The sequence below is a fragment of the Pyrgilauda ruficollis genome, unplaced genomic scaffold, assembly GCF_017590135.1.
Source record: "Pyrgilauda ruficollis isolate IOZ18807 unplaced genomic scaffold, ASM1759013v1 scaffold40, whole genome shotgun sequence".
Taxonomy (NCBI): Eukaryota; Metazoa; Chordata; class Aves; order Passeriformes; family Passeridae; genus Pyrgilauda; species Pyrgilauda ruficollis.
The window spans coordinates 8,819,302-8,835,388 of record NW_024525490.1 but is presented as its reverse complement, the minus strand read 5'-3'; the positions used below and the strand labels follow the sequence as shown (position 1 = coordinate 8,835,388).

At 35.1% G+C, this 16,087-nt stretch overlaps 1 protein-coding gene across 1 annotated transcript in view; it reads right to left on the bottom strand.

The window, feature by feature from the left end:
• ADGRB3 (adhesion G protein-coupled receptor B3) overlaps window positions 1-16,087 on the bottom strand; it is a 439,855-nt gene that overhangs the window by 223,212 nt on the left and 200,556 nt on the right. Inside the window, exon 9 of the mRNA XM_041477430.1 lies at window positions 4,341-4,535. Within this exon, the coding sequence (XP_041333364.1) occupies window positions 4,341-4,535 (195 nt within the window). The remainder of the gene's footprint in view (window positions 1-4,340; window positions 4,536-16,087) is intronic.

The following is a 16,087-nucleotide window of genomic DNA, read 5'->3' as shown; positions in this document are numbered from 1 at the left end:
TAGAAATGCAATGGATGGAAATTTTAACTTTAACTTATTAGGGCATTGGTAGCAGTCTAGCAGCAGCTGCATGGAACTCAGTGTGGGATAATTCATCATACTAGACAGCTGTTTTGAAGGTAGTTCTGCATTACACTGCAGACACTGATTCCCCTGCAGTCTAAGCCTTAATTGCAACAGTATCCATGTCTGTGTAATGAGATCTATCTGAGAGTCGCCTAGACTGCTTGAAGAGCACTCAGGAGTTTAAAATGTTTCTTGCAGATGATATATTACATGGGTTTTCTAATAATATTAGGTATTAAATTTTATATTTATTTTACTTACAGAAAGCATTAAAACTACCAATAATTGACAAAAATGTATGTGGAAAAGTTTATAAATAATGCTAGACTCAAGCACAAAAAAAAGATGAGCAATAAATTACCTAACATATATTTTTGCACTTGCCAAAAAAGTATAAATTAGGTGTATGAACTTAGTAATATGAATATATTTCTTGGGATCTTTTTTACTCTATTTCTAACCTTGGTTGGTGCCATATTTATGGTAGCACTGAAGGGTGAGATCTGTGCAGGTTTTTCAGTCCAAGTGATTTTTCAAAGCAATGTCAGTACTTTGTGAATTAAATGGAGATGAGCAAATGGATTTGATGCTTCAATAATGAATAGATATGAGATACATTTTAAAAATGTGACAGGGGAAGAAGGGTTAAAAAGTTTTTGCCCTACTTTGACTACTCTCTTGTTTATTGCATTAATCATGAAAGAAACAGCATTTTCCTTTAGTAAAATGACTGACAGGTGTGAAGGCTAAATTTTAGAAGCATTATGAATGTGATCTGAGGGAATTACTGTAGTAAACACTGAACCTCCCTGTAGAATCAAGCTTTATTCTTTCATAGCTGGGCTTGCACATTACTGAGCTGGTCACTATAGAAAATGTTGGGACAGCCAGAACCAAATTTTGAAGCTCTTTATTTTTGCCCAGGCTCTCTTGATGATCATGCCAGTTACAGCTGGGAATGGACAACTACATTTTCCTAATTTAATTTCCTTCCTTTCTTCCTTTCAGAAGTTTTTTCTTCTGTAATACAATGGCTGCAGTTCTCTGTTCCAGTCCAAATTCTTTGACCCTCTCTGCAGGCATAAAGCTGTCAGAAATCCTTTTATACAGTTAGAGAAGAATTCCTCCCTAGGAGGAATTAAAGGATAGCCTTAAGTCACCTCCACTTTTGGACTACAGCATAGTGAATGTGTGTGGGAGGGGGAAGATGGAGGGAAAAAGGATTGGACAATCCTGTCAAACCCTGACTCACAGGAATAGTCCCTATGGCTAGTATAAAAGGGATTAGACTGCTCTAACTTATTTGGGGAGAAACCTTTTTTCCTATTGGTTGCTGCATCAGGGGATTGTACAACTTGCCTTGCCATTCTGTCCTGAAATGTAGTTACTTTCTTGCCATCCTGTCCTGAAATGTAGTTACTTTCTTGCCATCCTGTCCTTAGAAGGAAGCTCAAGCCCTTTTAGACCAGTTCTGGACAATACTCCAAAACGCTGCTTTCATTTTGCTTATTTAAAATTTGTATTTGCTTCCGGGTAGAATCATTCTCACCTAAGTGCAGTGTCCATCTCATAGCCTCAGTGTAGCTGCAGAGGGTATTTTAAAGGATTCCCATATTAAATGAAAAACCTTGCTTACAGAAGAATTGAATGACTCGTCTTGCAATAATTTCTGCTACTGTACTGATATTCTCAGTCTCTGATGCAAGACAACTTCTTGTTCAACTGCGTCATAAATGGTTATTTTTGTCCCTGACATTGTATGTGCAAGTATACATAGATATTATTGCAAAAACCAGTTAAAAGATGCAAAATAAAAGGAGTCATGTTACAAATAACTTGGTACTAAATATGTGTACCTTGAAAACTTTATTTTGCTCTTGGAACTGTCTGCCTAAACAAGAGGCATTTTCAATGCAGCACATCAGGCAGCAGCACCTTCATTTTGGAGAATTAGCTGGAAAATTTCAAATTTTACCTCACTTTTCTGTTCAATCATTTAGTTATGGAGTCTCTGGATCACAACTTTTGCACTATTCATGAATACTACACTGAATATAAACCAAATATTGTAGGCATTTGAAGGACCATCTAAATGGATGGAGTTTATAAAAAACAAATATATTCAGACATGTATACTTCTTCTTTCTCAGTTATAATTCAAGTGCTGTTTTTGTACGGATCTAAAAAATCCTGTTGTCCATAATTCATCATAATCTACTTTTCCAACATCACACAAAATGATAAATTATGGCTTTTAGGGATTTTAAACCTCACTCATGCATTTCTGATAATTTTTTTAACCAAAATACATCAAATAAGAAATTCTACTCTTTATCTAGTTAAAAATACAGAAAATGGAATTAGAACACCACACAGAGCTTCTACACAAAGAAGAATTTTCATGCAATTTATTTTTTTACCTTTTTGTCACTCACTTTGATGATGAGCTAGGAACTATGAAAGTATGTCCTAATGAAAATAAAAAAATAAATACAATACTCCAGAGTATGGTAGAATATGACATATGTTTACATATGGAAAAATCCATCTTTCTCAGAAACTGGTAGTAAATTTTAAACTTTATTACTGAGCCAGGATTTCACTTTATATCGTCAGAAGTCAGTAAAAGGAACCTTTCTTAATATATCCCCTGGGCCAAATACATCCTTTAGTCTGATTTCACTTTGTGGAATACTGTCCATTGTCGGGTTTTTTTTAATTTTACCTTAGCTTGATGTTTCTTCTCTTTTTCTTTTCTTTTTTGGTACTTTTATTTTTTCTGACTTGGAGTTTGAGTGTCTTTTTAAACTGGGATTGAAGAACTCTTTGTATTTAGGCATACAAATACTGAAATACAGTTAATTTTCTTTGGTTTGAGAAATCCTTCAGAATATGGCTTACCAATTTTTATATATTTGATTTCTTGATTGCTAAATTATTTATTAAAATTCATAAAACAATATTTAATAACATTGTCAAGTTCTGCCAGAATATTATTAGAATTTTGAAAACAGCTCTACACTGTAGAATGAAGGAAAACCTTTGGCACTATCGTCAGTGGGAAAAGAATCAAATTCTCTTTAATGTATGTAAACTGCAAATGACCTGATCTACTAGGCCCATGGACAAAATTACTTGTATCAAGCAGCTTCTCGAGACTGGTTCTAGTAAAGACTTTGAAATGCCTGTGAATCTATTACTGAATAGATACTGAATCTCATTCAAAAAAAAAAAAAAAGGATTGTACAGCAAACATACTTTTTGAAAAGCATTGTTTAAAAAAATATTTTCAGCTGGCTACAGTCAACACAAGATATGCCAGTTTTGCTGTGTAAGTAAAACTGTTCTTTGTGCATAGAAAAACTAGATAAGTGAAAATATAATAGCAAGTCTTGATAACTTCATTGTGAAAAAATGTCTTTTCCAACATATGTCCCTTCATCTGCATGCATCTATTCCGAAGTGTATTTAAAACTTATGCTTACCTTTACACAAATATGTATACATGACCTGCATTAATAACTTCATTAGTAATTTATGAATGATCATTAAACTCTCTTTTTCATAAATATTATACACATCTGCCTTCTTAGTATTCTTGGTCAGTAATCTACAATCTTTGAAAAGTGTATAAAATTTTCAGATATAAGATGAAACCAATATCTTTGTCTAGAAATCCTGAGTAAGATTTGTCCAGCCCATTATGTAGAAATAATTATATTTGTTTTAGCTCTGACAGCATTTTATTTGTCCTCTTGTACAAGAAGAGTTAATCTAACATGTAAAATAGAAAAGTTATAAAAAATGCACTATCCATCACTCTTGTGCACTTTTAATGAACTTTATTTATCTGAAATGAAGAACCTCTGCCAGAATTACGTAACATTGTGGATGGATTTTGAACTGAAATGAACTAGTTCTGAGCTGAAATGAACTGGAACAAAGAACACTAGCAAAATGCTTAGTGCCAAAAAATACCAACACCTCCTATCAATCAGACCAAACCTTGAAAGACACAGATACTGAAATGCTACAAAGAAAGCATTTTACATTTTTCACCTGCTGCATTGGTTTAGATATTTATCTTATTAAATGTAGCTGAGTTTTCTCCCTATTTTACACTTGGATCTTAGTTTTATGTGAAGAATGCTTATGTCTATCATGTGGAAGACTTTTGTTTCCTCTGCGGGTAAATCAGTTGCCATGCACTATAGTTCAATATACAGGCATAAACTCCATCAACTGAAACATTACCTTTACAATGTTTCTCTTACCTGCACCCCATCAGAAGCAGGGATATAACTTGCTCTTTTAAATGTGTCTGTAACATTTCTGAGAATTTCCACAGAAATTAGAAGGTCCCCAGCATAAAAGTTTTTCCTCTGCGTTAAATCCAATAGTGTCTTGGTTACTTGGGACATGCCATCACCAGCCAACATCCTCTGACCCTTGGCAAGATGCTCTTTAATCTGTACCAAAAGAAAAAAAACCAAAACTATTATCAGAACCTACTTTACTGAGAAAAATGTATGATAAAATGCAAACACAGCCAAAATATTACATGTTAAAACTAGTAAAAAAAATTGTCCCGTTAAAGATAAGACAAAATAGTAGTCTATGGTAATAGAAATATTATTTTTATCAGAGCATCATTGATTTTACACCAAAAGCTTCTGAATTTTTGTGTTTCACACATTTGCTTCTTGAAACTCCATGGGCTGGACTGCAGCTTTAATTCGTTGCCATGACGTAGCAAGGAACTGCCCTTCCTCAGAGGAACATCTGTACAACCACAGCTGCCCCTCATTAACAACTGAGATCTCTGAAAGGAATAAATGCTAAGTTAATACTTGTTATAATCTGATTTACTATAGGAGAGTAGACTTTTCACCTCTGCCAGCCCAGCTTGGCTAGTCACTGCAGGAGAGGTGGTTTAATTGGAAGCTGGTTATGGTGCTCTTTTCTGTAGCACTAACACAAAGGTGTTAACTTGGAACAATCCTGTTTGCTTTTTCCAAGAAATGCAAATTAAATTATAAATAGCTCCTGTGTATCTGCCAAAAGAGCATACTTTAGCAGTAGCTCTCCCAGCAGATGTGTTCAGGGCTAGTGATCCAAAACAAATATGCTAGAAACACCCTCCTGATAAGAACCTGAGCTTGTGGATCTGGTTAATTCTCAAAGCTGACTCAGCACCCCAGGAAGGTGTATAAAGAAACACAAAGATAGGACAAGGCCAGACAAGGCTAAAAGAAAGAGCACATCGGTTAAATAACCTATTTCTAAATATACATAATTTAAGCATAAAAGCTTAAGTTATTCTGAATTGAAAACTAGAATATCATAGAATCATAAAATACCCTGAGTTTGAAGGCTTTTAGATAAAGAAAATTAGCCAAGACAGACCTCATTCTAAGCAGGAGGGCTGAAAATACTATGCAACCAGCAAAAAAAATGTTGTTTACAAATGTATCTTCAATTGCTTTTTAACTTGCCTTATTACTGACATATAAAGGGAAAAAATTACTAATGTACCATACAGTTAAATAGATGATATTGAAAGTCTCTTTCAGCTTTGATGATTCTGTGATAATAGGGTGGTGATGCAGAAGGAAGAGTGTAAAGGTACTTTTTGCCACTTCCAGATCTCCCCAGACACCTTGCGTCAATATGCAGGCCTTAATTATATAAAATAATGCACAAGGATACACTATATAATAAAACTGTTTAAAAGGATTCAAAATAACTCCCATGAAAGCAACTTAAAAATTTCAATCATCCTCTGAAATACTAATTCTAAGCAGGGTGGGGTTTTTTCATGCTGTTAGTTCATATTTTGGTTATATTCTCAACCAGTCACCAGGTAAACTAGATATATGTAACACAGCTGGAGCTGGGCAAAGTGGCTGCTTCAGGCTTCCTCCATAGCTTTAAATCATCTTTAAGAGCAGCTGTGGAATTTTTATGGACCACCAGTGCCTTGACAAAACTCTAGAAATACTTAAGACTTGGGAGAATACCTGCCTGCTGCATCATAAACAGGGAGTGAATCTATTCTATACCATGACTGCAGAGGTACAAGCATAATAGTATTATTAATATTTAGAAAAAAAATCAGTCAGAACTAAGACCATTGATTGATTGGTTGTTTGGTTGGTTGCATTTTTTTAACAAATATTTCAGCAGAAATACCTCCCTTAGTCTTCAGAATACTGCAATACACAATCAGGCAAGAGGCTTGCTTGCAGAAATAATGTCATGCAGATGCTATTCCTTTTAGAAGGAAATTTTGGACATAATTGCGTAGGAAAATAATACTGAAGAAAAAGGTGTGAGAATTTAGGAAGCATTTTTGCTGAGAAAATTTCTTGTGAAATGTTGCCATTTGTCTCATCTGCTCACACATTGTGTCTTGGTAGCAAGTGAAAAGAGCATCAGCCAGCACAGTAACACTAAAGAGTAGAACTGTTGCTGTAACTCATCCACCTGTTCCTTACACCAGAACATATTTCCAGATTTTGAGGATTAACAATACTGAGTGTACCTTTAGTCAAGCCCAAAAGACATAAAAGACCATCCATAAAGCTGAACTCCCAAATCTAACATGTGCCTCAGAATGTACTATGGGAAAGGCATGACACAACTTGAAGGGAAGTTTTAAGAGAGAAAAAAGATGTTCTTTTAATATCAGTAATAACAGCAATTGATCAGTCCTCACAAAAACTGCTGTGCTGTTACACCTGTATAAACACTGGTTGGAAGGCTGTTGAACTATTCAACAAGTTATTTTGTAATCCATTATTTTGTTTCCTTCAGCTTCATCTGTATGTTCACCTCCCATTTATTTTTCCATTCTCCTGCAGAACTTTAAATTCACATTTTAAAGATGGCAGGGGCTAAGTTGTTGATGGTTTTGGGACATACAAAGCCTGCAGAAGTCTTGGCCTCAGCTGCTTTTGGAAAGAAAATAAAAATTGAAATGATCCTACTTTTGACAGGTTTTAATACTTTCAAACAAGTAAGGTTCTGGGTTTTTTTCAGATCTCTAACAGCAGAAGCGGGAGCTATAGTATGGCCTTTAGTGCTTTCAGGAAATCATTTTGGTTGCTCATTGGACCAATGATAAAACAGTTCTAGCAAGTGCTCACAATGTCACAGGACTAAGTCATTACACTTCTTCAAAAGTAACTATGGTTATGATGAAGGTGGTTCAAAGCATATCAGAATTTACTGGCTCTTAAATACTACAGCTCAGTTTGGAACTCTTTTTTTTTTTTTTTTTTGTTTGTTAAATGACACACCCAGAAAGCTTGATTTCCCAGCCCAAGGATCCTTTCTCCCTCATACACACCACTCATACACAGCTCCAAGAGCACCTTTCTTTTCATCCTCTCAAGCTCTAACATGGAGGTTCCTTTCCCCAATCCCTAGCTACCTCTCCAGACCCACACTGCCTCGAGTTAGACTAGCAGCATATCCCTACAAACAGCACAGCAAAACAGAAGGTTGCAATATATTTAGCTAACAAAAGTGGTGAAAATTAGAGTTAATTAAGAGAATTTTTTTTCTAAGACCAGCAAGCAACGTGCAGAGAAAAATTAACAGGCTCTTTTTTATGTGTTTATTATGTAATGTAGTTTCTTGTTGTAAGGCAGTTTACAACTCCTAAACACAACTTTAAAATCACAGGCCATTCAATCAGTTGATGTAAACTGGCACAATACCATTAAAGCCACTGTTCAGATTAGTATAAATTGAAGGCAGTGAATGACTGCACAGCTATCACAATAATCTTTCTGCATGAAAATACAGAATATTCTCATCAGTACTTAGTATAATGTCTTTCTCACTATACTGCTTATTTTCTGTGCTATGGTCACTGTAGCACAGATATTACGCACTGCCCGAGAAATCTATTTTGGTCACCACTCTGGGCCCTGTGTGAAGGTCATTTTTTAGTAGTCCTACAGGCAGGCTCATCAAAAATAAACTTTATGAGCCGAGAGACAGTGAAATGAAGCAGCTGTTAAGCTGACACTTCAGTTGTCAGCCCAGCCCCTATCAGCCTGCACTCTGTGACTGCATACTTGAAAAATTACTGAAATGTTTAACTGGTCTTTGACTCAGGGTCCAGCTGCCTTTGTGCCCCAATTTATCAGGAAGTATGATATAATAAAATTCCTCTTTACAAAGTCGGATCTCCTAGGCTGTTGGCATTGGAGTACAATTTATTACTGCATAGTAATTACTGCACACTTAACAGCTAGATGTAGTTTAAAAGGACAGAAAACAATGAACCCTCAAGAAACGTATAAAAGACTGAAAAGAATTATTAATTTGAAGAGTAACTGCACATCAACCATTTTTCATTTTTTTAAGATGATATTGGATTTATGGCCAGGTATTACTAATGATGTCATTAATGCATTTTATGGTAGGGGAAACTATAAGAACCCAAATTAGTAAGCCCTACAAAGAAGTGAGGAAAGATCATTTGAAATAAAAATATATCCTGAAATTGCTCATAATCTGCAAATCACTTTGCTTTTCAACTTCAGAATCGAAGACTAATATTCTGTAAAATATAGTGCTCTTTAGATAAAGAAATTGTAAGAATATTCACACCACACCTGTAATGTGATGTCATTGTAATAAAGTTGTTCATATTTGACAAAATCTTCATTACAGGCTGTTTTATTTCTGATAATAGACAGTCCTTTAACTGTTTTGGCACAGAACTTTATTTTCCCTCAACATAATAAATTATTTACAATCTGTTTGTCTATTTTAAGGCTGTTTCAGTGTTTGAGAATATAATTTCATCCATCTTTTAAAAGAAACAGAGTAAGATCCAAAGATAGGGCTATGCATCTTCAGGTATGCATTCAAATATTTATAACCTAATGTCATGCAAGAGATATTTTCTATATATTCAGTATTTTATGAAGGAAGTGCCTCAAGCAATACAACGTAATTTTCCACTTTTTCATCAGTGAAATTACTACTCTAAGTTTCAATCACGGTAACACACTATTAAATAAACATTTTGTGAAAGAAGGCAATCATATATTCCCTTTGTGTACAACAGTAAAGGGAAAAAGTAATTTGTATACATCATGTCAAGGAAGATTAAATATATAAATTAAGGAAAACTTTACAACTGCAAAGGAAATTATGTACAGTTTACCTGAACACACCATGAAGATTTCCATACTGGAGGCCCTGGTAACAGCCAAGAAAAATAAAAAGCTGGAATAACACAAGGATATCTGATTCACAAGTTTGGGCTGGATGATCTCATGAATTTCCTTTCAGTTCTGTAATTCTGTAACACATCCCTGCAAATGTTCTGAAACCCCAGCTAAAGCCTCCTATAATTTATCTCAACTAGAAAAGTCAAAGTTTAAGGAGCCCCCTGAAACTGAACTTCAGCCTTCCTGCATTTATACAATCACAGTGTGCAATCCTCTGAACCAAGTTTTTGCAGAAACTGTGCATCAATCTGTGCCTCTGTGCACTCAACTGAAACCTAATGCTTTAGGGAACTTACTTGAAATGTATATAAATGGAAAAAAAAAATTAGGATCACTTCATTATATCAAAACAGTCATGCCATTGTCATATACTTCCAAATGTTTTTAAGCAAAATGTTCCCTAAAATAAGGATTTGGTTTTAGAGAAAAGAAGGTGGATTATTTACACAAAATCCTTTGCTGTTTTAGACATTAATCTCAGGTAAACTGAATATCTGCACAGATGAAATTGCATGTGCTCTTCCATATGTGATCAGGTTCATAGAAGAATCTTTGAAAAAAAAAATCTATTATGTGTGGAGGTCAAAAATGTTTTTAGAAGAATGTGAACAGCTCAGAGTAATGCTTCACTCTTTCTGTACCTTTTTTTATCTTCCCTCTTTTACAAGAAGACTCCTACTACGTTCAAGAAGAGTTTTTACCACTTTAGCCCATTACATAATTCCTTTTTTAAATCAACATCATCATTGTCATAGTCATCATCATCATCATCATCAATATTATCATTCTAATCCTTGAGATATAGCCACTAAATAGGTAACAGAGAGAAAGTAATTACACATTTTCAGTATTTTGACTTGTGCATGGATCCAACAAAACATTTTAATGGATATTTTGAATAAATAAGACTGCTCTCAGCAGAATAACAAATGAGTCTCAGGATTAGGAAAGAATAATCATTGAACAGATCACTTTTTTTTTTCTTAGACTCATTTTTATATTTGTTGACCAAGGCTTGTATTATTCTTTTATTAAGCACTGCTCTTAAATGTTCCAATTATCTGTGACTAAATCCTGCTCACGTTGGCATGTTGTGTGAGAGATCTTGTTGTTGTTACTGTTGTTTCTGTTTTTAACCAGAGGGCATGCCTTCAAAATTTGTGTTATCTATGTATAATGCAACCTGACAAGAGCAAGAGTTGAAAGGAAAAAGAGAATGACGACTCTGAAAGGGTTGTTTTCATTTTATGACAGACATAACATTGCTTGGGGTAAAGTCTCCTGGTTCTCCATAGTGACTGAATGGCTGAGGCTACAGGTCACAAAGAGATGTACTACAAATGAGCTGTCTTTCATTTTTAAGCTACATGGTCATCCTTGCAAGTATATGTCCTTAAACCATAAAGCTCTGATAAATGTTTAAATTGAAGTGCTTATTTGATTTTAACCAATTTCTACACTTATTTCATTTTGCTTCTATACAGTCATTTCCATGACACTCACTTTTATTTGGAAGAATAACCAAGAAGCTGTTTTCAAGGAAATTATCGTTATTTGGGAGCCCTAATTTCTGCATGGGTATGCTGCATAAAGTAATAGGCAAGAGAAAAATTCTTTGACGCTCATGTACTTAATAAACCATGGTGGGGGAATGCAGCAAATGAAGTAGTGGAAAAAGCAAGGGAATAATTGTAAGATGCTGTGACCATTTCTTTGTCTCCTACTGCCAAGTCAAACTCTCGCAGTCATTTCGCAGCCAGTGCCACATTCAATTGGAGTGGAGGTTCCAGCAGTTCTGGTAGACTTTAAGACTTTTAAGACTCTTAAATGGCAAGCCATTTAAGAGCTTTACCAAGCTCTTAAATGGCTTTCTGCTGTTTTACCTCTGGCCACACCTTAGTGAAATTCATCTGTGGCTGCAGGGCTGGTAGGTTGGTTGGTTGGTTGGGAATATCAGTGTGATCGGGGAACACTCAGTTGCTCACTACTGCAGAAGACACAGCAGCAGCAGCAGCAAACACAGGAGCATGTTTCATTTAACACATCTATTAATCTTTGGTAAATGTGTATGTTCCAGACATGGAAAAAATTATTATGGACCCTGAAATGATAGGGGACACTTTTAATTTAACAAGTAGGATTGGCTGGCTATTAAAAAACAGATATTCAAAAGCAGAAAGGAAGAAAAGGAACTCCCAGGGATGAATTAAGTTGTGATGTTCTTGTGCAGAAAAGCAGACAAATGTTTTCTCCTACTGTATAGTGTCTCTAAGACTGAGGTGCATGTATATGTTGGCAAGATCACAGAATCATAGAGGTGTTACTTAGAATCATTTAGGTTGGAAAGGACCTTTAATATAATTGAGTCCAGCTGTTATCTCAGCACTGCCAAATCCACCACTAAACCATGTCCCCAAGTGCCACATCTATATGTCTTTTCAATACCTCCAGGGTTTGGGGCTTTTCCTAATATCTAGTCTAAAGCTTCCCTGGTGCAACTTGAGGTCATTTCCTTTTATCCTGTCACTTGTTGCCTGGGAGAAGAGACCTCCTTTCAGGTAGTTGTAGAGTGCCCTCACCATCAAGTCAACAGTGACTAGCTTTTTTTCCCTTAAGTTTTATTCTTCTCCTGTGTAGAAAGGGAAAATGTCAGTGAGGCAGGAGAAAACTGTTGCCTGTACAATCTCTCAATCAGTTGCTCTCTGATGAGATAAAAGTTTGTCATCCTCCAGACAAGATAACGTAAATGACAAAACAGAGCTGCAGATTCTGGCCTTACAAGGCAATCAAGGAAAGGAAAGCAGATCATTTATTGACACCCCTGCTTATCAAAATCTGTGAAGGTGAAGAGGAACAGCTGGCATATACCAATATAAGTACAGACTGAAGAAGAAGAAAAATGTTGTTTTTGAGGCCTCTGCATTCAAATCTATAAAACTAAGCCTGGCTGCTTTGCTCTGTGACTATATAAAAAGAAATGAAGCACTAAACTAGCAAAAAAAAAGAAGCAGTAAATTTTTTAGTAGGAAGCCTTTCATTCCTCAGAGTACAGCAGTCATTTCACTGAGAAGTACACGGACAGGCTGATACGCTGCCCTTGTAATATAATTTGGAAAAACAAAATCATCTCTAATGAGCTGCAGCTGAGCAAATCATTATTCACCTCAAAGCTCTTTTTATCAAATTATATTTTAGCCAAGCACTTGCAAAATTGTGAATAAGGCTACTGTGGAAAAAGTTGAAACAAAATTATAGTATGAGCAGAAGCAGCAGAAATGCATTTTTATGGCTATATTATTAGTTTGGTATGTAAAGATTCACCTGCATAAGTTCCCATGCTCCTTTGTAAGTGGTAATATTTTGACATGAATGTGATAATTCACATGTAGATTTTTATTTCCTAACTCCCAAGAGTTAAGAGATATTCTACTTTTTCGACTTTCTGATAAAAGGCAGCCCATTTTGCATGAATGCATGTTACATTAGGTGTTATATCATTAAAAGTGGCACTGTGTTCTGGGTCCCCCAACATAAGAAGGGCATAGACCTGTTAAAGTAAGTCCAGAGAAGGGCTGTGGAGATGATCAGAGAGATGGAGCACTTGTCCTATGAGGAACGGCTGAGAGAGTTGGGATTATTCAGCTGGGGAGAAGACTGTAGAAAGATCTTATAGTCACCTTCCAGTACCTTTTTACAAGAACATCTATTGACAGGACAAGGGGGAATGGCTTCAAACTAAAGGAAGGCAGATTTAGATTAGATATTAGGGAGAAATTCTTTACTGTGAATATGGTGAGGCACTGGAACAGGTTGACTGGAGAAGTTGTGGATTCCCTGGCCGTGGAGGTGTTCAAGGCCAGGTTGGATGGGGCTTTGAGGGACATGATCTTCTGAAATGCGCCCTGCCTATGGCAAGGGGGAATGGAACTAGATGCTTTTTAAGATCCTTTTCAACACAAACCATTACATGATTCTATTAAAATACTGCCTTATTTTTATCATAGCAACTAAATACAGAATTTCATCATCTAGGCTAGAAAACTGTGCTACACAGTTTTATAAAACAGTTTTGTAAACCTGTGCTACACAGGTTTATAAAATGGTCCGTATTAGTAGGGATTTTCTGATACTATTGGAGATGTCTTTCAGGAACAAAGTTTCTTTATTACAGGCTTTAATCTTCATCATTATTTATGAGTGTAGTTCAAATGTCTTGCAAACTAGAGCATCCAAAAGACATGTAGAGGAAAACTCACTTTAGGCAAAAGGGCTATTTCAGTGTGTGGTAAGACAGTAAAACATTACTAATACTTTTTTAAGCCGATCCGTAGCAAAATTACTTTTTTTTTTTGGTAATTCAATAAATCCTATTGCTTAGTTTGTAGTAGAAAAAAGCAATAATATAACCTGTGAATTCAAATTTCTCAAATTTCCTCAATTTTCACAAAATCAGTTTCTAAAACTCCACAGTAATATTTTATGTATTAATGGTTTTCATTAAAAATGGTCAAAAAAGCTTCAATGTTCAATTCCTAGAAAGCTCTAAAAAGCGAAATCTCATTGCTCTTTTTTTTTTTTGTTAGTCCCCATTGAAGTCTTTTCTTTCCTGTTTTTCAGATTTTGGACAGTTGGGGATGAGGTGAGTGGTTTCTTGTTTCAGTTTTTTTAGTTTACTTTTGTTTATTTTTCTGGGTTTTTTTTCTAATTTAGGTGGCTATTATCCACACAGTGTATTAAGAATACATGAAGAATTCTTTATTCTTCTTGGAAGCATGATAATGTAGGGTATTCCTAATTCAGAGGTCTTGCTTGTCTTATTGCTTGTACCATACCAAATTTGATAGGCTTCAAGAGTGTATGAAAGCAAAATGTACTCTTATTTGAGGCATTTCAGTAATTTTTTTTTCTTGGATACCATCTGAAGTAGGCCTGTTGGGTCCTAATCACTGATTTTATTCTTGGTCCACTCATAAACACAGTACAAATAAATTTCTAAGTCTCAGGAAAGGTTTTACCCTACTTATCCAAATAAAGTAAAAAAACCCCTCAGACCACACCTCAGAAGACATTAGTCCAGACTAGCCAAGTATTGGGCAAAATACACAATTCTATGTGAAATAATTAGGTACATAATTTTCTGTTTCCAGATCAAAGAAGATAAAGAGCAATGAGGAACATACTTAGTAACATTATACAGACTAAGTTTGGGTCATTAGATCATCATCTAATTTGCCTTTCTACATATAACAGTCCATTAAGCTAGCAACAGATACACTTTAAAGAGATTAAAAATCTTAGTTAGACTGAAGTAGTTCAGTTTTCAGAAAATGAAACTATATGCCAAGGGTAGAAAGAGAAAACAGGCTTCACAAGGTCCATAACTTCTGCTATGGAAGTAATTGATTTGGTAAAATGGTCTGAAAACCCAAATTATCTCTATCCTACAGAAGGGAAAAATCCTCCAAATTCTGAGAATTTACTATGGAATTAAAGAAAGGAAGGAAATTCCTCACTATTAACAAAACTCTGGTGATCAGTATGTGATTAAGAACTTCCCAGAAGGAACTGAAGAAAGGATATCCTCTGGCACTAGAGTTTATTAAACCTTATGACTTAATTTCCATCCACAATAAAAGAGACACTTGGAAGAATTTCTTGTTATAATCCCCTCTTTCTCAAGAATACATTTTAAAAATTTCACATAATGGGCAAAACATTCTTCTCAGCTACAATGACTGGTAACAGATTCAAGACACTGTGCTTGACTAAGAACATTTTCTCAATGCAAAGCTGCAGACACTGCAAACACATTAGGACAATGTAAGAAAACCAGAACAAAATTTGGTATGTGATCTGTGATGTTTCTTTTTCTGCTCATCAAATTATTGCTTGATCCTCTAGGTCCAGGAGGCAAAGTCTACCTATTTATCACTCTGAATTTTCCACTTATAGTGCTTTAGGGAGAATAATCCTAACTAGGTTCTTTAAATATTACTATTACAGCTAAGCAAATAATTTCCTAAAGGTTTATTTCATGGATTTGGGCATTTTTGTCCCTTAATATGTTCAGTGAATAAATTTTCTTATTAGTCAACCAGCTGTAAAAGCTGGTCAAACAGTATTTGTTGAATTAATTTGATGATTGATTTGTACCAAATGTAGGATAAATTGTTCATGACTAATTGGTTCTGTTATTCAAAGAGATCTAATTATCATCCCTGGCTTTAAAAGGAACCTGTACCATAGTGCACAAGGTAAAATAAACTAACAGAAGTACAGGCTGTACATTTGTAACACAGCTGACATTCATAATTCTCTTAAACTGCTTTTTCTCAAACTCCTATCATGTAGGACACAGTGCCCTTGAAAGACATAAACTGAGTGCTGATCTCCACAAGTCAAACCATTTCATCATGATCAAGTGCACAGTCTCTTTAGAGGCTCTGTGTTTGTTATATTTTTACTATGCCAGGGATTTTCTAAGTTGTCCCATTGAGATGTAGGAATATTAAGAAGGAAGAGCGGCTAGGCACTAATTCAGAAGACTTGAGATAAATTTCCTGCTTAAGTAGTCTAAGTTCTCCATCAACAAAAAATGCAGATGTGGTACAGACTCATCTCAAAAATATATTGAGGAGATACTATAATTTAAGACTGGGAATTATTCTGAAACTGTTGCAATAGAATATTAAGCATAATATTTATATTTATATATATATATATATATATATATATATATCAAAAAGTGGTCCACAAGTCCAGACAAT